Source organism: Oreochromis niloticus, linkage group LG22, assembly GCF_001858045.2.
Source record: "Oreochromis niloticus isolate F11D_XX linkage group LG22, O_niloticus_UMD_NMBU, whole genome shotgun sequence".
Lineage (NCBI taxonomy): Eukaryota > Metazoa > Chordata > Actinopteri > Cichliformes > Cichlidae > Oreochromis > Oreochromis niloticus.
The window spans coordinates 29,546,899-29,574,786 of record NC_031985.2 but is presented as its reverse complement, the minus strand read 5'-3'; the positions used below and the strand labels follow the sequence as shown (position 1 = coordinate 29,574,786).

The 27,888-nt window shown below is 40.5% G+C and overlaps 2 protein-coding genes across 4 annotated transcripts in view; one reads left to right on the top strand and one right to left on the bottom strand.

The window, feature by feature from the left end:
- adcy2b (adenylate cyclase 2b (brain)) overlaps window positions 1–21,616 on the top strand; it is a 66,402-nt gene extending 44,786 nt beyond the window's left edge. For 2 of the 3 annotated variants that reach the window (XM_003443822.5, XM_019351011.2), the window contains 10 exons: window positions 4,746–4,886; window positions 9,236–9,355; window positions 9,739–9,923; window positions 14,467–14,551; window positions 16,522–16,680; window positions 18,524–18,670; window positions 18,912–19,019; window positions 20,262–20,376; window positions 20,476–20,600; window positions 20,688–21,616. In XM_003443822.5, the coding sequence (XP_003443870.1) occupies window positions 4,746–4,886; window positions 9,236–9,355; window positions 9,739–9,923; window positions 14,467–14,551; window positions 16,522–16,680; window positions 18,524–18,670; window positions 18,912–19,019; window positions 20,262–20,376; window positions 20,476–20,600; window positions 20,688–20,840 (1,338 nt within the window). In that variant the 3' untranslated portion in view covers window positions 20,841–21,616. The remainder of the gene's footprint in view (window positions 1–4,745; window positions 4,887–9,235; window positions 9,356–9,738; window positions 9,924–14,466; window positions 14,552–16,521; window positions 16,681–18,523; window positions 18,671–18,911; window positions 19,020–20,261; window positions 20,377–20,475; window positions 20,601–20,687) is intronic. The other variant, XM_005450788.4, reaches the window with a different exon arrangement.
- Window positions 21,617–22,594: 978 nt separating this feature from the next.
- Window positions 22,595–26,580, bottom strand: cfap90 (cilia and flagella associated protein 90). The gene is made up of 3 exons (XM_003443777.5): window positions 26,327–26,580; window positions 25,882–25,998; window positions 22,595–24,004 (listed from the first exon to the last, which is right to left on the bottom strand). Exons 1-3 carry the CDS (start codon window positions 26,441–26,443, stop codon window positions 23,825–23,827), a joined length of 414 nt encoding a protein of 137 aa, XP_003443825.1. The 5' UTR covers window positions 26,444–26,580; the 3' UTR covers window positions 22,595–23,824.
- Window positions 26,581–27,888: the final 1,308 nt, after the last annotated feature.

The window sequence follows — 27,888 nt, the reverse complement described above, 5'->3', positions numbered from 1 at the left end:
AGAGTACGCTTGGGGAGTGTGATTGTGTGTACAGCGTCTCTTTATGTCCGTCTCCACGTTGGGTGAGTGTTGAGTAATTGTATATGAGAGCATGAGGGTGGGAATAGATGTTTGTATCTGTGTGTGCCTGTTTGTCTGTGTCTATATGTCAGGTTGGGTATCAGACGCCACCTCTCTGGGGACATCTCAGGCCCTCCAAGGTTTGGAGGCCCATCTCCCCCCACCACTTCCCCTGCCGGTGGCAGACGCCCTCAGACATCGGTGCGTTGGTGGTTCTTTGTGTCCGGGGGTGGGCGCCCAGGTACCCACCGGCTCACTCCTTGGCGGCTGCTTATCGGGGCCTGGAGCCTGGGGCTCGCTCGGGCCACTTCGGGGATGGGGTGCCCTCGGCCTCTCAGCCCGGGGCTCGGTCACTCAGGCACAGCTGGCTGCCGGCGGAGCTCACGGGCACGTCACTGCAACCCCCCCGGCTTCTGCTCCGCGGCTGCTGAGTGACCCCTCATCTGGGACTCTCCTCAGCTCTTTCTGGGATAGTGGCGCGGCTGCCCCTCTGTTGGTCTTCCTTGGTCTCTTGTGTTCTGGGGGCCTCTGGATGTCTGGAGTTTTGATCTCCTCCATACCTGCTTCATGCCCTGGAGGACGGGGCAGTGGCCCCCCACACCCTCTAGCAGATCATTACATGAAGGAACCTTTTAAAAACAAGCGCGTTCATGCTCACAGGTGCACACACGGGTGATCACACACACAAACTACACCCTTTTTGGCTCCTACCTCAAAGCACACTGTGCGCTGTCGATCTTACGTGCTGCACAATAATGTTTAATATTTAGTATTTACTGTCATATTCCCATATATCATTGTGATGTTGTTTATTACTCTCGTTTTCTTCTGCTTGCTTTCTTTTTTTCTTTCTCAACAGGTGATCCAGGTGATCGATATATGTATTTTTTGTCTGCTTATTCTGTTGGTTTTTGGTTTTTGCCCTTCTCCCCCGTCCCTCTTCTCAGCTGTTTTTCTTTCCCTCTTTCTTTCTCCCCTTTCTTTCCACCAGTCAAGTCTGTCCCGTATTCAGCAAGTGAAAATAAAATAAACAATAAAAGGTGAATCAAATGGACCATTACGGCAAGGCTGGGATGGTCCATTTGGTAAAGTAAATCCGTTGGGCATCTTTCTTTGCCTTTAGACAATAATTCTGATGGCAAAAGAACCAAACGGGACAGGCTAAAAAAAAAAAAAAAAAAAAAAAAAAAAAAAAAAAAAAAAAAAAAATGAATGTACAGCTGACAAATCTGCAGCAGCTGTGTGATGCTATCATGTCAATATGGGCTAAACTCTCAGAGGAATGTTTCCAGCAACTGATTGAATTAGTGCCACAAGGAATTAACCAGCCTGGTACTACCAAGTTCTACCCACACATACCTATATTTTATATATACAGTAAAACAACAATGTGTTTTGCACTTACTACCTCCTACATAAAATGTATCTCTATAAATAACAGTGTAATTAGTTCCTTTATACTTGAGAGATGGTTGATTATCAGAAAAGATTAACAGATGTTCAGCAGAGGAACAGCTGCTATCATTACATGTGAGGAGTATATGAGCTAATCTACTCTTTTGTACTCGTTCATAAATTAGCGCATGCACGAATTCCCTGCTACGGTTAGCTTTCTAACGTAAGTATAGGTTTGGGTATTGTCTCAGTCAGCCACAAGAACCTGACACAGGATTTATGGACAATCAATAATGGTTTCTCCCTTAAGAACCCATTTCCTTGTCCTCCTTTCTCTAGAGAGTTCTATCACCCAATAGACGTGGGTCACTTCTAGTTAGTGGGGAGATATCAATAACCGTGGGTCTCTCCTGACCTAGATATTCAAAGAGGGGAAAAAAAAGGAGAGCTCAAGTTTGATGAGTTGGCACTAACCATGATTTTAACAGTCAATATGTTCCCAGTTAAAGCTGCAGTGGTCACTGGTGAGCGAGCACGCGTCTGACTAATGAGAAACCTTGCATGCTCTGTGTGCTTTGGCTCCGTGCGCCCGGTTGGGTTTGTGTAAGTCATTATTAATGGGGCATATAAAAGCTAAAGGACATGTTCCATTCATCTGTGAAAGAGTGCATTACACGGTTATTGTGATCAAACACATTTCTTGGAAAATGTCTTTTCAAGTCAGATGAGCTTAGCTCACCATTTAAGCCAGAGTAGGTGTGTTTTTTTTGTTTGTCTTCATCTGTCTCGGAAAACACTGCTGTAGTGTCGCAAAATACAAGGACACAAAACAAAGCATGTGTGAACATACCGTCCTGAAGGGTGGCAAATCAAAAACTAGCCGGCAAGCTAATATACACTAATATAACTTACTTTAGATCATATGTCTGCCTGAGGTGAATTCATCCTGTGTCTCAGTGGAGACACAGGAGCTGCCAAATTTCTGCTCTTTTGTTTGTCAGCTTAAATGTATCATTTCATATATGCTGAAAGTGTCCTGAGGACATGGAACTATAGTAGTGTGGTTAAAAAAAAGCACAAAATGCTCCGTCTCTGACGACAGCTACAATTTGAAAAGACCTGAAAAGTTGTTTTTTTTCTTAAGAGGAGACCATAATTGTGTTGGATTTATTCTAGTATAAGCATCACTGCTTTGTCAAACAGATGCCCCATTGTCAAAATCCCCCTCCCTCTTCCTGGTATTGAATCCTCCATCTGAACAGGCCTCAGAGAAATCAATGTTACGCTGTATGGGAGCCAGGGAGGACAATGTTCTTGAGTGGCCCCGTAGCTTTCTTTTTTCCCTGCCAGGCTTGTTGAGAAGTTCAAATTATTATGTTATTATCCACATCAGTCTTGATTTTTCTTGGGTCTATAGGGCAAAGAATAGACTTAATAGTATCCTACCTGGGTTAAATAATTCCATATCTAGCCACGCTGATTAAGGATCATTATTAATCCTCTTAACTATTTAATAAAACTGTGTAGCCAGGGAAAAGCTAGACCTCTCTCTTTTTGTAGCTTACCCTTTTATTAATGCTAGTTTCTGCTTGTTCTAAAGAAATAAACCTACTGATTGGTTTTCTGCTCTTGTTACTAATCAGGATTGGTGTTGCCATTTGAAAACGAAGCCTTAGTAGAGCTTTCGTTGCATGTAAAAGCAAGCCCAACGTAGCCAATGGCAGCATTATTCCCTGTGTATGTACATGGGGATGACAGTTGGTCATTAGTGGGCACTCCAGGCTCTGCTTGCATAACCTTCTAATGTACTGTGTGCCAGAGCAGAGTGGATAGAAGTCTTTCAAAAGCCTTTACTGCATCTAAACTTATTATTAGACATGCACTGATCAATAAGCCGGTGATTGGAACAGGCTGGTGTCCAGTCGGCCTCTAATTTACACACGTCTGTTCCAAAACTGCCACAGCTTGAAATGCACCAACCCAGAAGGTGATAGTGTTAGAACAGCATGAATGAGTACGTGTGAAGGCAACACTGGCCTCAGTGAGGGATCTGGCAAAGGGAGCCTTTATCAGAGGAATCATAACACATCTCCAGATAAGGAGTTCTGTCTCTCTCCCCCATCCCCAACTCTTCGTGGTAGATGTGTGCGTCTGCCTGAGCCTGCTTGTGCCAGAGGTTTCTTATTGTTTAAAGGCAGTTTTTCTTTCCCACCGTCACCAAGTTGTTGCTTTTGGGTTTGTCTGATTGTTGGGATTTCTCTGTATTATTGTAATGTCTTTACCAGACAGTATTATGCACCTTGAGGTGACTGTTGTTGTGATATGGAGCTATACAGATATAACTGAATTGACCAATAAGCTCTGACTATAAAATCAAATCCCATATGTTTGGATCTATTGCTGTTTATCAGTTAGCTCAGGTCACTGGTAAAACTCATTATTAATACCATTTAGTTGTTTTTTGCATGCATTAAAATATCTGTGAGTCTTTCCTCCTGTTTACTTGTCTGATACTATATTTACATTGTATATTACCATACGGTATTACTGTACTCCACTGCAGCGGTACCCAACCCCCGGGCTTTGGACCAGTACCGGTCCGTGAGTCATTTGGTACCGGGCCGCGATAGTTGAGGCTTGGGTGTGAAATTTATGGTTTTCAGGGTTTCATCGTTATTTTTTATCGTTTTTATCGTTAACTCGGTTTCCCTGGGTCTTTTCTCGTGTGTTATGAATAAATCTTTTTTTTTTCTTCGCGACACCTTAAAGGCCGGTCCCTGAAAATACTGTCGGACATAAACCGGTCCGTGGCGCAAAAAAGGTTGGGGACCGCTGGTCTACTGTATATTACCTTCTACCATAGATGCAAATTTAATACACTGCTCAGCCTTCTAAGTAAAAGAGAGTCCAAAGATGGTCCTGCGGCCAGCATTACCTTCATATTAACAACAGATGGATGTGTAGCATGCATCTTTTCCAGTTCAGAGATCTTTCTGTTTTCTTTGAATTCTGCACACTAATTATTCCTATATCACAAGACACCACATGGGGATGAAGGACCTTCTTGAACTTTTAGCATGTACTTGCTGTAGCTATATCTTTATGCCTTAGGAATCATCTGCCCTGGACTGTACATAAATAAAATAAATGTGACGTTTTAAATATACTGTTTTCCAGCTTACAGCATCCTTTCTAATTAATCCCCAGAGGAAAGCAGCGTTTCTCTTTAGCACTCCCACTCCCTGTTTCCTCACCTTCAAATCATTCCCTCTGTTTCTTTGCATCCACAGCAGGGAAGGAAGGGGTCCTTCTGCTCTCTTACATGGTTTCCGACTTCTTCTCGCATCATCGTCACCAATAACCCCTGGCTGCGATTGGTCCTCACCATGACGACCACTGCTCTCGTGCTGGTCATGGCTGTCTTTAACATGGTGAGAAGCCAGTTTTAAATGTTGTGAATGTGGTTTGACTGCTGGTTCTTGGAAGTGCTGCTGAAGCGTCAGATTCTGTGCCATGCATTTCCTGATAAAAGCTGCAGTAGCACAGTGGATACTTCTGATGATTTATAAGATTTGGTTTGAATAGACTGCACCAATACTGGCTTAAACTTTAACATTTCTATGTTGTTTTGTGTACTGCAGACTATGTCAAGTTGAAATAAATCAGTGCTGCAGACAGAACAGCAGAAAAACAGTTGCCACGGGGTTGCAATCAAACCTTCTTAATACTAACAATAATTTGAACCACTTGCTACAACTGAAGTTTACCAGTGTGTGTTTTTAAATGAAGCTTTTGGGGAACTTTATAACTACAATGAATTTTCTTCAGAAATCCAGATACAAGTCTTGTCTCAAAATCAAAGGTCAGAAAAATGTCGTTACACCTTAAAAGGCAAGTAGATCAATGGAAGTCTAAAACTTATAAGTGGGAGAAACAGGAATACTTCTCTAAGAGCAATCAGAGGTTTTAAAATGACAGCTTAGAAAAGGTTAATGCCCTTCCTGTGGAAGGGTGTTTTAAGGAAACTGGTAAACCTGATCATGTGATCGACATAATGGATTCTATGAATAACCAGATTGTTTTCGAAGAGGTAAATGGTGCCCACAGAGCATAAACTGAACCTTAATGGTCATTCCTGAAAGACAATCGTGCGTAACATAAACATAAGCCAACCCAAAGTCATCCCCCAGCAAGGTCTTCAAGGTCAACTTCATGATTTAGTGGTTGAAAATTGAACAACTGATCAACATATCTAAAGTATCTTATAATATGGTATCTTAAATATCATGTCACATTTGATCTCTGACCTCTTCTTCAAGGTCAATAGACTGATCCAAAGGTCAGAGTGATAATAATACAATACAGAGCTATTTAAAACTATGTTTCTTACTGCTATTGTTTGTATTGACAACATATAGGCATATAGGGAATGTGAATATGTGGGGAGTCTAAATATCACATTACTTTGGACCTTTGACCTCGTCTTCAAGGTCAAATAAGGCCAGACTTTCATAAAATGCCTTTAATTTTTAAAACTGTGATTAAAACTCTACTGCCTTTGTTTGTGTCGGCAACATTTAGGATACGATACCAATGTATGGGGATTATCACATTGTAGTAATGCATTAAAGTCTGCATCCAAATATCACGTCACATTTGACCTCTGACCTCACTTTTACATGTCACACCAGCCATTCAAAAGGCAGCACTATTCCCTTAAAAGTAAACACTGCCCAGAGAGTGGCAGAGGTTTGCACTCTCGGAGGTTTCCTTCCAAGGAGCAAGACTTTCTTGTAATTCTTTGACATTTTTCTTTGAACATTGGATGCTTTTTCACTCCCTTTCAGTCCAGTCCTTGTATGTCCCGTGTTTTCCCTGTCTTATTGTTAAGTCTCCGTCTGCGTTAGGTGTTCTCATGTTTGGTCATTTCCTGTGTTATTTTGGTACTCTCTGTCTCATGTGGCTATTCAGTTTTCTTTCCCCGAGTCTTGTTTCCCCCGTTTGTCTGCACCTGTGTGTTCCCTACAGCTGCCTCTAGTTCCCATTATTCCCTACTGTGTGTGCATATGAGCCCAATCAGGCCTTTCTCTTTTATCAGTAAATCTCTTTACCCCTCGCAGGGTGTGTCCAGTCTGCCTTAGATCCTGTTATTTACACTTGTAATATTTTCAGTCACTTTTAGTTTGGTTTTCCCTTCCTAAGCATTTTCAGTTAGTTCTGTTCCTGCTCTCATTTCTTCCCCCAAATTTGTTACCCTTTCCTTTCAGACTGTTTCAGCTGCCATTCAATAAAGGTATGCTTTAATTTCCATCTCACCTGCCTATACTAAGTCTGCATTCGGGGTCCTGATCCACAGCTCATGTCAATAACACAGTCTGACAGGCATAAAGTTGTATTTTTGCACCAACAGGGTTCCCAAAGCGCTATTAGCTGATATTCACTTGACTTTTAAGCTTGTTAGACTTGGCTAAACTATAAACTGTATTTCAATAACTGAGAGATCACTTGGAAGAATTTGAAATGATTTATTGAGATAGAAATTTTTGTATTTGGTAATTAGAATCCAACCCATCATGTTAGGATTTAGGACAGGACCTCCCAGAGTCTAGACGCTAGTGGTGGTGAAGAAAGTCTAAGAGAAAGAAAGTCTGAACACAAAGTGGAGGCCGATAGGCTCAAAGAAGGCGGGCGAGAAGATGATTGGACTAGAGTAATGATGTCATTATTTAGATTGACAGCGTGGGAACGCGGTAGATAATGTCAACAGAAAAGCAGCCGAAGACCAATGAAATCATGCAGATGACTGATCACAGATGTTCCTTATTGAACTTACGCATAAGCTTCATTTCTATGTATGTTTACACATTTCAATAAATTTTCCTGGCAAAACATTAAGAAACTGGGGTTTCGCAAGACTTTTTCACATCACTGTATTTATACACAAACATTAAAATGTGAGTACACAAATATATATACATGTGAGCCTTTCACACTGTTACGATGGCACAAAACAACCCACACAGGAGCAATGCACAAAGAAATAAAAATAACATAAAACAAAGTCTGTGAAGAATAGCTTTTTCTCCCCCAAATTACACCTGAAACCTTCATACTCCTGGCAGCTAAATGTCATGTAGCTGCAGGCAATATAAGTAATTAGAGAGCAAGAGTACAGTTCCCGTGGCACACACAAAAAACTTGCTGTTTTATATCACTGGCGCACACTTTCTGCAAAAAAAGGGACCGTCATTATAATCTGGGGCTACAGTGTTCCACACAAAACTGGACTATTTCAGGAATTTCCCTTTAGTTAGTGCATTCAGCCTGCGTCAATCAGCTGCTGTTTCTTTGTAAACTGTAGAAGAAATACACGAGATCAAAAACACACATTCATTATTTACTGTTTCTATTCTATTTTTACTCACTTGATTACACCACAGCAGCTGTGGAGGTCAGTTGTACCACTGCTGAGGTTTTTCTCCCAAAAGTGATGGTTGTATTTTTTGGCGTTGTGGTTTTCCATACAATATGCTGTCCAGTTCAGGCATGAGAGTCCCTGCTTATGGTGATTAAATGGGGGGTTTCTTTCAAATCTTAAATAGACAAACTGTCAGTGTGAACAGCATCATTTGGCACGCAGCAGGAAACAGGCGTGAAATGTGTCACAGAATATGTGCATTACACATATATGTTATACAATAACGATAAAGGTGAAATCTTTAAAGAGTTTTGCTGCCAAAGTGTAAAAGCATATTTCAAATGCTTTAAATGTTTCTCTTGGAATGACTTCTGTTAAATGATGGAAACAGGAAATTCACTCCCAAGGTTACGTTTCACTAAATTAGAGATTAACTCTTGGAGCTGATCCAGATGCACGCCTATAACAAAGAATTGAGATGTTTCAGAATGTGATGCTCATACATCAGATATGTTCACATGTACTTATGAAACTGGAGGTTTTGCCTTTATTTTCTAAAGGAACCGTCATAAACTAATAGATTGTCTTATCTTTGTGCATCTCTGGACTCAATTCGTGCATGATGTTGAGGTATGCAGGTGTCACACCATAGCAAAGTATTACACAGACCTTTGGTTAAAAATGTAGCTTACTTCAAGTTACTGTAATTTAATCCATTTATACTCATAATCAGGTTTGTGGGCTTGGTTCTATTTCTCATGATAAGAGTTTCTTTAAAAATGAATAGCTTCAAATTGCAATCAAAGTTGTTGTAGCTCTTTGTAGCTCTTTGGGAATCACCTTTTTATGGTAAAATGCTATTTTATTCCTGTCAAAATGTGTGTAACCTTTGGCATTGCCATATACATAGATTCAGCTAAAGTAATGGGAACAAATTATGTGTTTTTGTGACCGGCTGCTAAAAACAAAGTGCCCAAAAATACAAATTAAATTGGTTCTTTGCTAAGTTGTCTGTTATGTGTAGAGAAAACAGAGGTTCATTTCTTGAGTTAGGCGCCTTTTTATGCTTGAGTGAGTCACTGGTCAGTGTTAAGTGTTCAAACACATCCCTCTGAAAATGGTCTGGCCCAGGGGCTGGAGTGAAAAAGCAGCCAATGACCAAAGAAAATCTTGGAAAGATCTTTAGAAAGGCTGGAGACCTATGCGATGTGACTGACAGAAAATAATTTAGAAAAAAAGTTGATGTATTTGTTGATTCAAATGTTTATATGGATTTGTTTTGACATTGACATTGAAGAAATGTCAACACCTTCATGGTTTACTTTCTGTGTATTCTGCTTGGATCTCTTTTGCTTCTGTTAGTTTTTTGTGGAGGATCCTGGGGGACCTGTGGATGACATCCTGCCAACTGTGAATCTAACCAATAACAGCCAGCTGGACTACATGGTGGACAACACAGGCAAAAACAAATTTTACCTGCCAGTAAGTACAGCAGTGAGAGGTCAGCAACATGACCTGCAGAGAAAGTACTGCGGGCATCTAAAAAATGACATCTAAACAAGCAAAATGAGACATCTGTGTCTCTGTGTTGTGTTATGTTTGTGTCCAGCTCTGTAACTTTTCTTGGAGTCTAGTAGAACAGGTTTGCAAGATCTTGAGCTGAGCCTTGGTGCAGCCCCTCAGTTCATCGTCTATCAGAAACAAGCTGTTTTAGCTGTGCTCCCTTTAAGGCAGCATTTGGGGCCTTACAAAACTAAAAGTATCCCACATTTTTATCAAAGTATGTAACATAACTTATCAGTCACACACCACAGCACATGCCAAATTGGGTCATCTGTTGTTGATGTTCCTTTACTCTCTTTCAGTACTTTATCTACTGCTGTATACTGGGCTTGGTGTCATGCTCCGTGTTCTTGAGGATCAACTACGAGCTGAAGATGGTGGTGATGCTGGTCGCCGTGGTAATCTACAACATCATCATCCTCCAGACACATGCAACTCTACTGGATGGATTTAACAAAGCCTTATACCGCACAGATAAACCAGATAGGTACCTGCATGCACTCGTTCTCCCTTTTTCCTCCACACATCCTTTCTGCTTCATTATTTAGGAAATAATGAAATCATTCTTAGGTCAACTTTAGGTTAATATTATCTGTTTGAAACCCTCCGTCACGCTGACCCTGCAGCCTGCTCACATCAGTAGAAAAGAGCTTATTAAAATGACTAATGAGACTGGACCACGGGGGAAGACTGATGCTGAGGCAGCAATATCCCAAGTGTCTGTCGATCAACTGCAACCCCTGGAGATGGGGATGATGAATGGCAGCAGTTTGTGTTGATGGAGCTCAATTCACTTTTGACTGACAGCTAGAGTCTCACTGCTGACAAAATCCCATTATGCAAAAAGTTTCCAGGGCATCTAGAGAGACTGCGGAAAGAAAAACTTTTTTTCTCAAGCTCATATTTCTCCTTTTGTTTCTCTTCTTCACCTCGGCTTTTATTAGCATGAAGAGAATACTGCTTTTGCCAGAGCACGGAGGCAAGTAAATAAGAATAGCAATGAAGTGGAAAAACAAGAAGGAAACAGACCAGGGCTGACAAATAATAATTTCCACTTTAGTATCTTGAAGGAGAACTTTAGGTGTGCTGTCTGTGTAATAACAGGCACAGGATTACATATCCACAGTCTGTTGAGTTATAAGCTACAGCTACTAATCATTAAAGTAAGTTGATATGCAAGCTACAGGAATGGAGAATAGAATACATTTTTTAAATGACTGATTAAAGGTAGGGTTAATAGTCTTTTTAGGTTATTTAAAAGAAAATTGTACTCATGAATATTTATGGATTAGTGTTTAATTACATAACAACAAATGGATGCATTCTCATAAATTTATAGTTGATGTATTAAAAATATATAGGAGTGGGTGCAGGCTTTCTGAAGTTTTTAAATACAGTGGCCAGGAAGGATATCTCCCTTCTGACTAAATACATTTTACTTATATGACTACACACCAGCCACATGCATAGTACGTTAGGAGAAGAGAGGGGAGGAGAAGGGAAGTTGTAGGCCTTGGCGTGCTGTGGAGGCACATTTCAATTCATGCCTGCCCTTTTAAACTGCAGACATGAAATATTATACCTATATTTTATCATCGGAGAAAGGGTCACCTTTACCAAAAAAAAGGGAAAATGTAAAAGAAAAAGACAAGCAGTATTGATAAAATGTCATCTTATTCCTTCTAAGCCTGACCTCCTGAACCAAAGTCAGGGCTCTAACACATGAACATTTGCATAAACATGCTCATTTATTCCCCAAATTGTCACAGTTACCTATTGTCAACAGATTAGACATCCATGCATCCTTTTATCCATCCATTCTGTTCCGCTTATCCTTGTCAGGGTCACAGGAGGGTGGAGCCTATCCCAGCTGTCTTAGTGCGAGAGACAGATTAGACATGTGACCCTCATATCTCTGGACAGTTGACGATGAGCTGGCTAGACCGCAAAAGCTGCTTTTCAGCTAAGATTTTGCCAGCTAATGTTGGACTTGAAAGTCCCTTAAATCACACTTTCCCTCTGATAAATAGTCTGATTACATTCTTACATCATATGAGAGTTTATTCACAAAGCATCAGAGTCCAACAGTGTCCCACAGACTTATTTAAGTTAAATGTAAGTTAATGCTGGCTAGATCAGTGCCTAACAGCAGCTAACAGAGGGTAACAGCAGCTAACACAGGGTAACAGCAGCTAACAAAAGCAAAAACAGCAGTAGTTATGAATAGAAACATCGGGAAATCCTCAACAACTCAGTCAAAAGTGAGCTTCACTGACTCATCAACTAGTTCGTTTCAGAGTCCCTTCACAAAGTTTTACAGCTTCCTCCAGAATATAAAAAGTGGATGTTTCTCACCCAACACAGACAGCTGAGGTAAACAGCCGACTCAATAGGGAAAAACTTAGAGGTCAAGAGTCCCTTTGCTGTCTGAGTACACTTACTACTGATGAACCACAGCCAGGGTCTTTGAGTTAACTCAGGGGTAAAAATATAAAACACTGCATAATGTTTAATTGACCTTATCTGTTTTCTGAACCTCGTAGCCATGACTGCTGTGGGTTTCAGTCTAACCTTAATGCTTTTTATCTCTTTTGGCTAACTCAAATGTGTTTGTCCTTTAGCATCTACCATCGTTAGGATTATGAACTTAAATTAGGAGCGGCAGTAAAAACAGAATTCAGCTGACAGCAATCTACTGGTGAAATTTTACACACTTTAAGTTATAAATGGGATAATATGGGCATTTTTCAAATAATGAATAGATAAAAAAGAGAAGAATCTAGCAGTGCTTGTTAATAGTTATGCCAATTTATAACAAACAATTTGTTTATTTCTTTTATTTAAAGAAATAAAACTCAATAGAATGACTGTTTCTTAACTAAAACAAAAAGCTTATCAACTCAAGTAATATCAAGTATTCTAGAGAAAAAGGTAAGGCCATCTTACTGGCAGCTGAAGCTTAGCCCAAACTGAGTGATGCAACAGGACAATGATCTTAAGAAAAGCAGCAAAAAGAAAAGAATCACAGTGCTGCGATGGCCCAATCAGTCCAGACCTCAACCTGACTGAAATTCTGCAGTGAGATTTTAAGAGTGCTGTGCATAAACGAATGCCTGCAGATCTCAATGAACTGAAGCAACAGTGTAAAGAAGAGTGGGCCAAAATCTCTCCACATTGATGTGAGAGACTGCTAAAGTCATACAGCAAACAGTTACAAAGAAAAGGCCAAACGTAGCAGTCAGTCAGTCCTATCTGAGACATACAGTCCTTTTGAATAAACCTCAGTTTCATGACTTAAGCACCCTGTGCACTTTTCTGTGAAAGATCTGCAAATGTCTGATCAGCTTTTATTGTTTCTATTAAGATTTGCACATTCATCTAACAACTAGGCAGCTGCAGCAGCACCTTAGCACCCAGCGACACACAAACACACTCACTTTGCCACTTTACTTAGTGACAATAGCAGAGAAAACTACACGCTGAAAAGTGTGGTTACACGTAACTAGAGCTGATGCTGAGAATACTCATTTTCACAAGTGTGACAAGTGTTTTTTCTCTCTCTCTGTCTCTGCTGTTGGTACGTTTGAATGAAGCTGTGAGGAACATTAACATACAGATGCATGTTTTATCATAGACACTGATGAAGCAATGTCACAAACCCTGTGTCTAGGTCAATGTTGCCAAAGGTATTCACTCACCACCCATCTAAATCACTTCCAATCACTTCTATGGCCACAATTATATAAAATCAAGAAAAACGAAACTGCTCCTGCAAACATTTGTGAAAGAATGTGTTGCCAGTGTGGTACATTGATAGGATGCCACCTAAGCAGTCGTGAAATTTCCCCACTACTAAGTATTCCACAGTCAACTGTTAGTGGGATTATAACAAAGTGGAAGTGAGTGGGAACGACAGCAACTGAGCTATGAAGTGATAGGCCACGTAAAATCAGATTCGGGTCAATAGATGCTGAGGTGCGTAGTCCAGAGAAGTCCCCAACTTTCTGCAGAGCCAATTTGTACAGACCTCCAAATGGGCCTTCAGATTTGATCAAGCACAGTGCATAGAGAGTTTCAAGGAATGGGCTTCCATGGCCGAGCAGCTGCATCCAAGCCTTACATCTCCAAGTGCAATGTAAAGTGTCGGATGCAGTGGTGTAAAGCACACTGCCACGGGGCTCTAGAGCAGTAAAGACATGTTCTCCGGATTGACGAATCACACTTCTTCATCTGGATATCCAGTGGGTTTGTACCCTTCTGACTGTGTTGTGCCAAGCGTAAAGTTTGCTGGAAAAGGGATTATGGTGGGGGTTTGTTTTTCAGGAGTTGGACTGGGACCCTTAGTTCTATGAAAGTAACTCTTGAAACAGTTTGGAGCTGGCCGCTTCCTGTTCCAACACAACATGGATGAGCGAGTTTGTTGTGGATGTACTTGACCAGCCTGCACAGAGCCCTGACCTCAACCTGATAAAACATCTTTGGGTAGAATAAGAGCGGAGTCTGCGAGCCAGGACCAGGGTCCAACGTCGGCGTCTGACTTCACAAATGCACTTCAGGAAGTGGTCAAAAATTCCCATAAACACACTCCTAAACCTTTAGGAAAGCATTCCGAGAAGGGTGGAAGCCCTTATAGCTACAAAGGGTGGGCTGACATCATATTAAACTATGAATTAAGAATGGGATGTCATTCAAGTTCATATGAAGGCAGATAACTTAATACATTTGGCAATATACTGTTTACATATATACATATATATATACATATATGTGTGTGTGTGTGTGTGTGTGTGTGTGTGTGTGTGTGTATTTTAAAACTTATTTATTTATGGCCTTAGTTTAAAAGGGGCTTCATGGGCTTTCCTGTGGATTCATGCACAAACCTGGTTTGCTGTTTCCAGCAGTAGTATGGAGTGTATGTGTGATGGATTCAATCCATCACACATACACTCAGTTTGTGTGTGAGAGCATTAAACTTTTGAATTTTCAGAATAAAACGCTGAATGTTGTTATGGCATTTCCTCTCTTTTCAGACCGGGAGTCCTGAAGGATCTAAAGACCATGGGTTCTGTATCTCTGTTCATCTTCTTCATTACGCTACTGGTCTTAGCCAGGCAGGTGAGCAGCTTCCTCAAAGTGGGCTCGTGTAATGTTTTCCCTTTGAACCCCACCCTTCTTTTCACGTCGTTCAGCACAATCACAGAATCAGCGACTCAGTGGAGCAGCGATGTTTTTGGGGAGATTTAGCCCCGGTCGATCTGGAACGACTTTTATGACTTTGTAGAAATTTTTCTGGAACAGATGAAAGACAGTTAAACAGTGTTGGAGGACTTGGCTCATTATAAAGAAAGATCAAAATATCTTTGGAGCACTAGATCTGCCAGTTTGGCCCACTGCCTCCATCTCCTCTGTGCCCACCATCCTCACTTCATGAGACCCAAACTCATCTGACACACATTGGGTGTTTGTGTTTTATCTTTTTTTTTTTTTGTGAGGTATACCATCCATCATCTCTGACCTCAAAGCTGATGTTCGGGACAGAAGGACAGCCACAAGAGCTTTAGTACCCAAACTGGGGCTCCTCTGAGAGGCACAGTTGGTCCAAACTAGCTCCCTGTGTTGTTCTCATTCTGGGTCACTCTCAGCAGAAAAGAGAGGGGACTTTGTTATGGAAACACAACTTTGCTGAGAGAAACTCTTTGTCACGTACAGATCATGAGGTAATTGGGTTCATTTTTTTTAACAATGCTTTTGGGTTATCGAGAAATATCATTTCTAAAACAGGTCAAAAGGTCTTTCAAGTGGTATTGCCCACATTTTCCACTGGAGTTGGCTGTATATGCTTTAGGCTGCTATTAAGAAATTTGCCTTACAAATTCTTCATCTTTAGCTCTAATGAGGCTTTTCCCAGGCATTTAGTCAAAGAGAGGGGAAAGCAGGTTACCATAAACAAGGCATCTGTAATTCATCCCTGAAGAACAGCTGCGCAATGGAGCAAAACTCATTTATAGACTTTTTAGCTGTTTTCTTAACAGCATCTGATATGAGCTCTACTTCTTTCGGCCTACTTTTTCAGCCTAAAAGAGGTACTGGAATTTATCGTGCCACAAAACTGTACATACTCATACCGTGCATAGGCGCATATATACATGCGCATGCACAAGTGGTTCAGACTTGCCGTCCTCAGAGGGCAAGAAGCTCGTCCGTATTTGCATTTCAGCCTCAGGCTATCAACACTATAGCGCAAGATCTCAGCGCAGAGCTTTATAGGCCCTCACTGTTAGTCTTCTAAATTGGCACCATACTTTAATCTCAGGGGAAACTTACTCAGTGCACACATACATCATCCACACTGCGAACCACACACATGAAGTACATCTCACAGGAGACTAAAAAGGCTCCCACGCACACGCAAACACACATCGTAGGGGCCAGCCCACAAGAAGCCTGCAGCGTTCACATACATGAGAGCATAATGATGGTGCGTTCAGGGGATGCTGCCTGATGCACACACACTCCTGGGATGTTTTGACCTCCCTATATGAATCTTCCTGACATATTTAGATGGTTCAAAACTACCTCAAGCATGAATAAGCAAAGGGCGGAAAAAACAAAAAAGAAGCAGTGGCTATCTTTTATGCAAAACAGCCCTGTCTGTTCTCGATTTCCTTGAGCCATCATAGCGGAGCCTCACGCATTGTTTCATTGTTGTATTATTGGAACTTTAATTTTCTATGAATACCAAGCATGCCCTTTAGTTTCAGTCGGTTAGGTTGCTCGAGATAGCCTATGAAGTTTCCGTTTGGTGGCGATGATTAGAATGGTATACGGGCAGCCGGTCGCTGAGAAATGCTCCCATACCATGGACGAATATCTGGAAGAGGGTAGATGTTTTTACAGCATCCTGTCTGTGATTAGATTTGTGTTATAAAAAATGAATATTTGCATTTAACTCTAATTTAAAATTCGCTTTCTTCTCTGTGTATTAGTTGTTTTTTTCCCCCCTGTTTTTGGTTCAAGTTTCTACTGAGAGAGTGCTGGGTGTGAATGACGCTGGTGTCTCTTTACTCTGTGTCCTCCTGTAACAGAATGAATATTACTGTAGGTTAGACTTCCTGTGGAGAGACAAGTTCAAGAGGGAGTGTGAGGAGATCGAAACCATGGAGAACCTCAACCGGGTTCTGCTGGAGAACGTCCTACCAGCTCACGTGGCCGAACACTTCCTGGGACGAAACTGGAAAAATGAGGTAGAGTGTTGTAATGTTATGCATTCCTGTTCCAGTGTACCCATTGTTAGCACTAGTACTATAGAAGTAAAGCCTTCTGCGGTTTATTAGCAGATTTATGGACATTTAATTACAATAACCAGCACTGAACCTAAAATTAGGATACTCATTTCTGTGTGCTGAGACTGGACTGAGTTATTACTCTATAAATGAGAATGAGCTTTAATGCACCCATCTTTTCACCTCGGGTAACATCCCTGCGTCATTTCTTTTCCCTTTTCAACTTTCCCGAACCTTTTTTCAGGAGGTGAAAAGATTTAATCAAAAAAAGAAAGAAAAGAAAAGAGTAAAGAATAGCACATTGTGAGTGTTATGTTCTGAAATCAGCAGTTTCCCCAGGAAATTACTCAGTTGGGCCAAAAAACACTGGCTCCCCAGAAATATTAAGTATTGAAATGAGATTTAGTACTTAGAAAAGAACCTGTTTCACGCTGTTATATAATTATATTATATAATATAGTTGTTTTTATTTCATATATAGCATCCAGAAAAATACAAAATATCAAACTAATTGTGTAAAGACGTAGTTCAAGTCGGCCACAAAGCCGAGCTCAGCCGTTATCCCAGAAGATACGTTGATCCTGATGTCAGCCCCATCACCATAGATACAGCTGATACCCTTCTAAATATCCAATGAGCAAATTTCTCATAGACTCCGTCACACGGGCCTCGAGACCAGTCAGTGACTGTTTGGGAAACACTTGTTAGTAGGGAAAACTAAGTATTTCCCAGTCGGTTGGTGGGTAGTTGTGGAAGGTTTCTGGCTGTCGCTATGTGAAACTGGCCACGGCTAATATATGGAAATGGTGACCGTTCACCTAACCCTTGCAGCAGTAAGCTATAACTTGGAAGGTGAACATTCCTTGTTCCCATTTGGCATTCCACTTTTTTAAGTTTCAGTAGTTTTTTTGCAAACAAGTGGGCATCTTCCATACATGCTGTGGGTGACCATGGCAGTCTGCTGGCAACAGAAGTCATCGCAAGGAGGTTTTCGGCAGAGCACTTTCATTGTGACCGATTTCAGCCTGTGACAGCCAGCAACCACTTGCCAGCTGGTCAGGAAGGTTATATTTTCTCCCAGCAACCGGTGGTTGGCCTCTAATCCTATGTGAATGAGGTCTACGCTGCCATAGTCTCCCCACCAATGCTGTGTACCTGCAAGCCGCTTTACAACCCAACTCCACCTGATTAAGTCCTAATGCTATATTTGACTTAATTAGGGTCATATCTGTCGTCATTGATGTTTCCTCTGTTTCATGGTTGGCGTCTTCATGATACTCTACTAGAATAGCACACGCCACCAAGCATAAATCAGTGCAGATGGAAATAATCTTCTTTTGACTATCGTGGTACTGACTGAAAAATACATGATAAAAACTGCATATTTTATATGTGCTGTTAACGCATATCCTTTGTAATGATATTCCTTATCTGTCACATATTGTTCACATCATTTTCTTTCCAAGTGGAGTTTAATAAACACATTCCCTTTTTATTTCTGTTATTTCACTCTTTCCACAGACGCTGTAATAGACGTGGCCTACTTGCTTAACATACTTTCCATTCTCGTGCTTCACCTCAGTTGCTCCGCTCTTACTTCTGTCTGTCTTGTAATGAACGCTATTACTATTTTGCTCCTGCAAACACCCAGAGTCCCCCCGCAGACATGATTAAAGCTTCTTCGTATTTATTTAAAGAGTCGGTGTCATTGTTCAGCACGAGCTATTCAGCTCATAGATTTCCTTCACCTGTGCCAGATCAATACAACCCATAGAGCCGTTATCTTCTTCTCGCTCGTTACCAGGACCTTTATCATCAGTCGTACGAGTCGGTGTGTGTGATGTTCGCCTCCATCCCAGACTTCAAAGAGTTTTATACTGAGTCTGATGTCAATAAGGAGGGACTGGAGTGTCTCCGTCTTCTCAACGAGATCATAGCAGACTTTGATGAGGTAAACTCCTCTCATATTGATAATCCTGGCTGTCTCAGTCACAATGGAAAAAGGAAAAAAAGAAAAAGAAAAAAATAACCTTCCCCTGCTGCTTTTTTTTGAGAAGCAATCACACTTGGTTATTATGCTCTAAAGTAGCAGGGAAAGCAGAAGAAAATGCCAGCGTTTGGCTGAAAGCCACAGCTATTTCCTGCTTCTTGTAGATGTAATGTAATGGGCTCTTTTCCTCCTGCGCCCGCAGCTGCTGTCCAAGCCAAAATTCAGCGGAGTGGAGAAGATTAAGACCATCGGTTCTACCTACATGGCTGCGACTGGACTCAACGTGACGCCAGGACCAGAGTGTGCACAGGCAAGTTTCTACACACGTCTGCAGTCACAAAGAGCCACACAGTGTTTACTGCTGCTCCAGACAATCTGCATATCATTCAAGCACCAGTGATTCATTACTGCACTTTGAATACATCAGTGTAAGCAAATTAGATCATCGTTCAGAAATGTGGCAGCACTGTGCTTTGTTTAAAAGAAAAAAACCTTCCTGATTGGTGGAAATCTGCTTAATTGACATTTGCAAAGCCCCCAACACCCACCCAAACCCCCAGTCACTGTTGCTGCACCTGCATCTTCTAGCAGAGCACATAATGTAGTCTGCAGGGATAAGAGCGTTCTGCACTCAGAATCCTTGGTAATTTTTATAACAATGCGTAGCTGATTTCACACAGGGGCATACAGAAGCAGGCGTCTCTTTTGGCTGATGGCTGATTTGCTGCACTGCTGCGGGCTGATTGTATCAGCCGTTGCCAACTTTGTCACTTTTTAATGTTTCCAGCTCGCTGATTTCAGATAAAGAAGCATGTAAAGCTTAAAAAAAAAAACACTTGATCGCACAACACTGTACATGACATCAGTAAATAACATGGGGGGATTAGCTTTGTTTTGAATTAAGTGTTTTTGTTCCGGTATTTTAAATTAAAATGGAATGAGAGCAATTTAGATCAGTCACAGCCCTGTCTAGATCATTGGTTCTGTGTAGACAACCAGGATTTATCTTTTGTAAAGGCTTTGCCTTACATCTGGACATAAAAAGGTTTTGAGGATTTTAGCATTAACTCATTAAGCAGCAAGTTTGGGAAACTAGCTTACTCCTAACCACTTTTTGTGGTGTTACGGAGACAAGAATTCCCCAGATACTAGGGATGTGCGTAGTTATTAAATTAAACAATTAAATTAAAAGCCTTAACCCTTGCTAGTCAGAAATATTACTCAGTTGAGCTATGCGACAACAAATAAGGGGAACATCTTGTAAGAGCATTGAGATTTGGAAGTATTTTCATGTAGGAAATGCTGGCTAGGTGTAATAAACTATAAATGTAACATTTTATTACGGCCCAACCATAACCGTGTCATTATACAAACAAATCCAGCCACGGCTTGGAAACCTGTTTCTGTTGCTATCCAGCTGTGCTGCTGTAAACTTCATCTCCAAAGCATTTACTGCCCAGTGTAAAACCAAACTACTATCACTTTAAAAACATAAACAGTCACAATCTCGTACTAGTATCCCCTGTGACTGTTTTCTCTTCATTACCCTCAGGAACACGACAGACAGTACATGCACATTGGCACAATGGTGGAGTTTGCATTTGCTCTCGTTGGGAAGCTGGATGTCATCAACAAGCACTCTTTTAATGACTTCAGACTGCGGATCGGTGAGAGCTCTTCCCCGTAGCATGAACACGGCACAGATTTCACTTTACATAAAGGTGTGTAATCATTCTGAAATGTTAACTGCTTTGTCTATTTGTAAGGCATAAACCATGGGCCAGTAATTGCAGGAGTAATTGGGGCCCAGAAGCCTCAGTATGACATCTGGGGAAACAGTGTGAATGTGGCCAGTAGGATGGAAACCACTGGGTTGCTGGGGAAAATACAGGTGGGATGTCTTACAAAGCACTCTTGTATTTCTTGTAAAATTTTATTTAATTGTAATTTTTTAACCATATCTCATCCTTCTGTGCAGGTAACAGAGGAGACACATGACATCTTAACAAAATTAGGGTACATGTGTTCGTGCCGCGGCATCATCAATGTGAAGGGTAAAGGAGAGCTGAAGACCTACTTTGTTCACACAGAGATGACCAGATCTCTGTCACAAGGGACCGTGATGCCTTGAGCACGCCACGCTAACCGAACAAATAGACTTGACGACACAATTGCGCACACAAAGTGGCCGTAGAAGTGATTTGTCATTCTCTGTTAAGTAAAACCCATTACCAGAAGCCAGCAGCACGACGGATAGATGATTGTAAAGAACCACTTTTGTCCTTAGCAGCACAGTGTAAGCTGGAGCCAAGGTGCACCGCCGCAGTCCTTCAAGGCTGCACTTAAGATGGTTTTCACATCTCAAGTGTAACAAGGACTTCACTCCGAGGGGTCACTTGACTGTCTAAAGGAGTGCCTGACTCAAAGGGAGGTTTGCTAAATTAGTGCAGCTCTCAAGGACCGCAGTCACCCGTCTGTACAATAGTAGCGGTGTGGAGCTAATTACCCATGCCAGTGTTGCTGTGCTTCAGAGCCTTACACTCGAGCAAACTGAGCCTCCTGCCGAGCTGTGTTTTTTTTTTTTTTTTTTTCCCCTATCTACGCTTGGTTGGCAATGTGAGCCGGTTTGTTCCATTTTATTGCAAATGGATGTTACAATAGTTTATTGTCATATACAGCTATTGTTGCCAACAAAATGCCAGCGTGATGGTTAGTTTGCCAGAACCTGTGATTTGTATTTATAACTACTGAGCCGCGTTTGTGTCCCACTCGAGCAGGTGGACTCAGGCGCGGACTCAAAAGTAGAGGTTCCTTTTTTATAATCCATCTGGAACCAAACCAACCGCATGTGTGTAAATGTCCACTGCCATTCTTTTGTTATTCATTAAACATTTGTATATAAACTGACGTCCTTTGTCTGTCTTTGGTTTAGTGCTCTAAACAGAAGTGCATGATGAAAGATCTGTCACACTGTAAACACAGGACGTATTCACAGGAGTCAGTAGCTAATTAGTTTCATTAGCTTTAAAGTTGTGATGCTCATTTCCATTTCTGTATCTTTAGTCTTACTCTGCTTGAATCACAGTTCAAAATAACCTTTACAGTATTTACCTGCTCAGAGCTATTTCACTCTCTGCCTTCCACCTTCCTTTAAGCTAGCTTTCTCTTGATTGGCTGCCCCTCATAAACAGAAGGTTTCAACTTACAATATTAGGATTTTTTTACCTCTTTGACATGGCACAGAGCCAAGAGTCAAAACCCTGATAACCAACAGCTAATCTCACTGTCATTACAAGCTTGATAATGATTATTTGAACATCTGTTCATGTTTATTTTGAGCGTCTTTTGCTATAAATATATGTACTACATATATATACAGGTTCATAAAAAGGTAACCTTTCATATATTCTATATTCATTGCTCACAATTGCAAAGATTTTAAATCTTTTAAAAAATATCATTGTGGTTTATGGCTCCTGAGATTTAGAAATTCAGTACACAATATATATTAGATGAAGATGCTTTACAATATTGAAATGACCAACTTCTGAAAAATATATATATTTCTACACTGTGCTGGTTGAGGCTCGTTTATCATTAATTCCAGGATCAATGCAGCGCACTTACGGCTTATGGCACAGCTAAATTGTTCTTGATCACAGCTTTCAGCTCGGGTGTTTCCTATCTTCCTTTTGTAGTAGTTTAATAATACACCACAGTGTGAGGTACAGATCAGGTGAGTTGACTGGTCAATCGTGTACAATAATAACATGGACAGCAAAACCGTCCGGTACTACTCTAAGTGCTGTGGGCAGGTGTGCTGAGTGCTGCTGGAAAAGGAAGCGAGCATGTCCATAAAGACTGTCAACAGATGAAACCATGAAGTTCATTTTAATTCATTCCAATTTAATTGTATTTTTACTGCCTTAAATCACAACACTTGTATCAATGTGCTTTATTGTCAGGTTAAAACCTTAAAATAATAGAGAAAACCCAACAATCAGACCACTCCCTATGAACAAGCACTTGGTGACAGTGGAAAGGAAAAACTCCCTTTTAATGGGAAGAAACATGCGGCAGAACCAGGCTCAGAAAGGGGCAGCTATGGACTGTTTGAGGTTGAGGGAGACAGACAGGACGAGAGCCTGGTAGAGTTGTGGTAGATGGCTAATAGACTTTGGACTTGATAAAACTGGACTAACACCAGGAAATATTATAGGCCGGGGTATTTCTTGTCACTGTAACCTTGAAACACCACCTCCTCTAACAGCTTCCTAACATCACTGCAGTTCTAGCACCACATACATTTAAATCTTGTCAAGTTTCTAAGAATAAAAGCTCTATTTCAGCCACAGTACAAAGGCAGAAGCAAATGAGAGCTGTCTGCACTCAAAAAAAAATCTTATCGTGTAGGAGGCTGATCTCTGTTGCGTGGGTTTAGTATTTATACACAAAAAGAATCTGAGAACTTAGTGAACCGAGGAGGTTAGTGAGTATGTGAAGTATGAAGTATTTATGTAAGGCGAGCGGAACTAAAAAAAAACAGTAAGAAAAAAACAGATCAAATGCAGGGAGTGCAGCGCACACTGATGTAGAAGCTAATTTAAAAAGAATGGGTTGTTCAAATGATCAATAAAAGTACCTGAGAGAAACTGGCCAGCTACTCCAACACTGGCTTCAACCTTTCAAATTTGCTCCATACAAAATCCCATTACAAAAATTCACATTATTCCTGACACCCAGAATGTAAAAACAAACATCACACAAGAAGGCAGTCAGAAAACAAAATCTAATCTTTGAGCCATACAGAAAATTCAGCTACTAAATCTGGGAAATACGTTATGATTCACTTCAGTCTCCACTGAAACTTCACATTATATTCATGCTGATTGAAGAAGAAAATGTAGGTTGACTTTCTTAGAAAATAAAGGTCTTTTCTAGTCATTAAGAATAAAAATCTGTCTTGCTACTATAGTCAACAGTTATGTCAATGGGTTAAATTTTTACACTTGCATTCTTTTACTAAACAATCTACAGAGCACAACGCTTTTTATTATTAAAGTTTCCACAGTGAGAAAAAAACACTTAACCTTCATGCACTGACACGTCAGACTTTTAAGAAGGTATCACTGATCCGTATCCTTCTTCCACACTCCATAAGATCCCATTTTTCATGTAGATTTCAGATTTAATGCAAGCAACACGAGCATACTGCCTCTCTGGGACGTAGAGTGCAGGAGCGGGACGACGGCCATACTCTGACGAGGACAGCACCGGCACAGTTCTGGACCTCTCCTGGAAGGAAGCAGCACAGCCACACCGAAGAAGTGTTAAAGCTGCGCTAGCTGTGATGCATGTGTTGGACTTCTCTTTCCACAAAGTTGCATATTTTAAAAAGAGGACGTTTAGGGAAACTTGAAGCAGGACGTTTCCACAGCAATTATGTTCATATGACAAAGTTACATTAAGGTAATATGTGTCAGGCCAACTTCATTTTTAACCAGCACTATCATTTTGTTTTCAGGTGCAATTTGTTGTATACATTAAACTGAAAACAAGAAAATATATATATATATATCTATATACATATATACGTATATATATATATGTACACACATATATATATATGCAATCCTATCAGTGATATCAGTGGTGGGGTTATTATATTTTTATATTTATGTTTAGCAAAAGGAAGCTTTGCCACGCTCTTACTTTTTAGTCTATTTGCATAATGACATTTGCTAAATTGGCACTAAACAAAAGAGACAGCTGAGGGAAAAAGGTTGTACAGTTTCTACCAAACATTGAAATCCATTCAGTATTGGTTAAGCCAAAAATAAAACAACCAGGGGCATCAGAATCATTTGGATCATTTAGATTTCTTTTTCTTCTGGCACCATGGCAGCCTTTTTTTAAACAACATTATCTCCTGCTAAAGTTGATTTTTTCTTGCTAATTGTTACCTATATAGCTAGTTTTGTGTCTTAAATTTCATAAGGACCACAGTGTAACTGTACCTGATTTTCAGGTGAACAGAGACATTAATCTGAGCGGTAAAAAGAAATGTGGAGGCGTTGCACAGAAGGAATGTTTCTGTGGCATGAATACTGAACTGCTAGCTGTTGGAACGTGTCCGTATTACTTGCTGAAAGGATTCGTCATTCCTGTTGCTGTTTAAATCAGCACACCGCAGCTGTTACAGATGTAGCTAATGGATTCCTCCATCAGCTGTTGCAGACACAGTTTATGGATTCCTCCATCAGTTAAGACAGAAGTCATTGAAAAAAATGACTGTGGCTGTGGTTAGTGACCACACACTTCACCACTCACTGGACATACAGCTAAACACCTTGTATAACATATTTCTGAGCTGCTGCTACCAGGACAACTTTATCACCTCAATACAACTATTACCTATAATACAGCTATATTTCCACCTTTTATTACAAGATGCAAATTAAGTAAAATTGTGGCTCTTTGTTATAAAACATCATATCTAGGGTGTCCATTAGAAAACAATGCTATAACAACAACTAACTGTTAACTGTTTAAACCCCAAAACCAGATCAGTGAATCTGTTGCTTTGAAGTGTACAGCTTCAGGTCGATAACTAAACCTGCTACTGTCCTGATCAGTAAGATGGTTGAAATAAAGGTATTTTAGCACTTAATGAAACTATCGTGGTTTGGTCCTCTGATTAGATTCCATTTAGTCTCTTTCTTATTGCTACGTCCCACACTGACAGAAATGAAAGCTGCCCTCAAAAATTGCATGAACTATCCCCTGTTGTCTTTGGGAAAACTGAAATACACATGCTGCTCATTATTATCGAGGGCACTAAGGTGTCTCTGGGTGGGCTTTTTCAATAGCTCTGTTAACACCAGGAACCTCTGACTTCAGAAAGGTCAGGCAGTATGTGCTTCTGGCTCTGGTAGGTCTATATTTTTACAATTATATTCAGTGGAAACAGAAGAAGAAAAATAGAACACTGTCATCACGCTCTAATGAGTAAAAAATAAAGCATTTTTAAATTATAATTATTATTCTCATTTTTAACTCTAGAATTTTTGTTCTTGGAGTAGGCGGCAGTAATTTAATGCATGCAAGTTTGTTATATGTTCTGTATTTCAGTGGCTGTAAGAGGTGTATGCACTACATTACGTGACCATTACCTCTTTGTTTATATCAAGTCCTCTTCCTTTCCAGTGTTTTCTGTCATCCCGGGGGAGCCTCATATCATAACCCTCAACATGGTTGTTTAATCGGTCATACATGGACACATCTGAGACCTAAATGTGGAGAGGAAAGAGTTCAGCATTCAAAGTATTTCCTGTTGTGGAAGGAGACGCTTTTTTTTGTCACTTTGGGCAATGGGAAGTAAGTGTTAGTAGTAGAGGGGAACGCAAGAGTCCTAGTAAATACATAATAAATGTACAAATATACAAAGGGTGAGTGCTGAGCTTTTTATATAGTTTATAATTTAAAAGGAGTTCAAAAGCACCAACGCAACTTTATTAAGAAAAGAGTTGTTAACTGGAGACTATAACTGAGCGTTATCCTAAAAAACACTCAGTAATAAATATAACTGGCTAGGTTCTGTTAGCTAACCAGTGTTACCTTCGGTTCGTTGTTAAAGTAGGACATTTGTTTGGACTCATTTCTTCGCGGTGGGATGTAGCTGAAGGCTGACAGTGTAGCCAGCGGTTTGGTTTTTGCCTCCAGTGAAACGTCCATCGTTCTAACTCAAAACCTGTCTCAAAACCCCAGAAAAGTCCAGTCTTAGGACACAGGCGTCTGGGGTTGCTAAGATACCAACCTAGCAACTTGATGTGCTGCCTTCACATGCTCTTGGAGTTTCGTGTACTTCTGAGTTTCTTACTGCTGGAGGTTTTAAATCAAGTGTTTTCAAATCAGGTGTGCTAAACCTAAGAATCAGGCTACAGACTCCAATCCCGCCCACTGGATTTCCTTGGAAAATATGAAGGAGGGCGTACATTTTGGAATTCTGTGTTTTCATAACGTTTACAGCTTTTCCTAATGAGAAATACCTCTGCAACATTCTTCACAGTACACCAAAGTAATAGATAAACAATTAAATGACAGAAAAGGTTTTTTTTCACTATCTACTATAGAAATTTCTGTTGTTTTTTTTTACAATATGTTCGTGCTAAAATAATTAATAAAATACGACCTTATTGTGAATTAACAATAACTTTGCCTTTTTTTTAGTTACAGTACAGTCTGCGCTACTCAAACTTTTTCTGTAATTTGACAGGTATACCTTTAACAATTAAGCCCCAAAGAGTCGTGCGGACAGATTTCCTTCATGAAATAGAGTGCATGTTTTTATCATGAAGTAAAATGTGAGATGTGCTGTTGAAGTTGCGCTCCTTTTTCTTATATTGAGATTTTTGCAGGAAGTCAATGTGGAGTTAAACCTCTGAAAAATGAGTCTGACATCCCTGTTTTACACAGCTAACTGAACTGAGTTTGTTCTGTGTGTGTGTGTGTGTGTGTGTGTGTGTGTGTGTGTGTGTGTGGTGTATTATTAGTACGAGATCCCAACACGCAATAAATCATTGTGACACATAGATGCATGTTGGTACCAAACTATCAGCTGCGAGGGGAGATTTCCATTGGCTGCTTTTGGCCTTTGGACACATTTTGAAAGTCACACTCTGTTAAACGACCTCTTGGGGAAATCGTTACTGGTGTCTAATTTTCTAACTTCTCAGCTATTGTGACTGGAGGAAGATACCAAACCACGGGGGCTTTTCTTATTAACTGTCACAGCTGCATTAATGCAGCCATTAATTATCAACAATTCTATAATTGCTTCGTTTGCAAGTCGTGGAGAGGCCAGTACAATCTTGTGATTTAATTTGTTTATGAAACTGGTTTATGGTGCACCATATTTTGTAACTAAAGTTAAAGACAGGAAGGTCTACTGACCCAAATTCTATAAATGACTGAAAGCCTGCTGTTCTCAGCTGGTACACAGTTGAATTACTGCTACAAGGTTGTTAAGAGTCAGCGGTGGAAAATCAAATGATGGCACGTCTTTGCACAGCTGCACCACTGTCTTCCTTTATGCTAATAACACTTGTCCCTCGGAGGCCCTTCAGAAGGTCTCTCGCTGCATCTGCTGTGTGAGTCTGGCAGCAGAATTAGTTTATAAC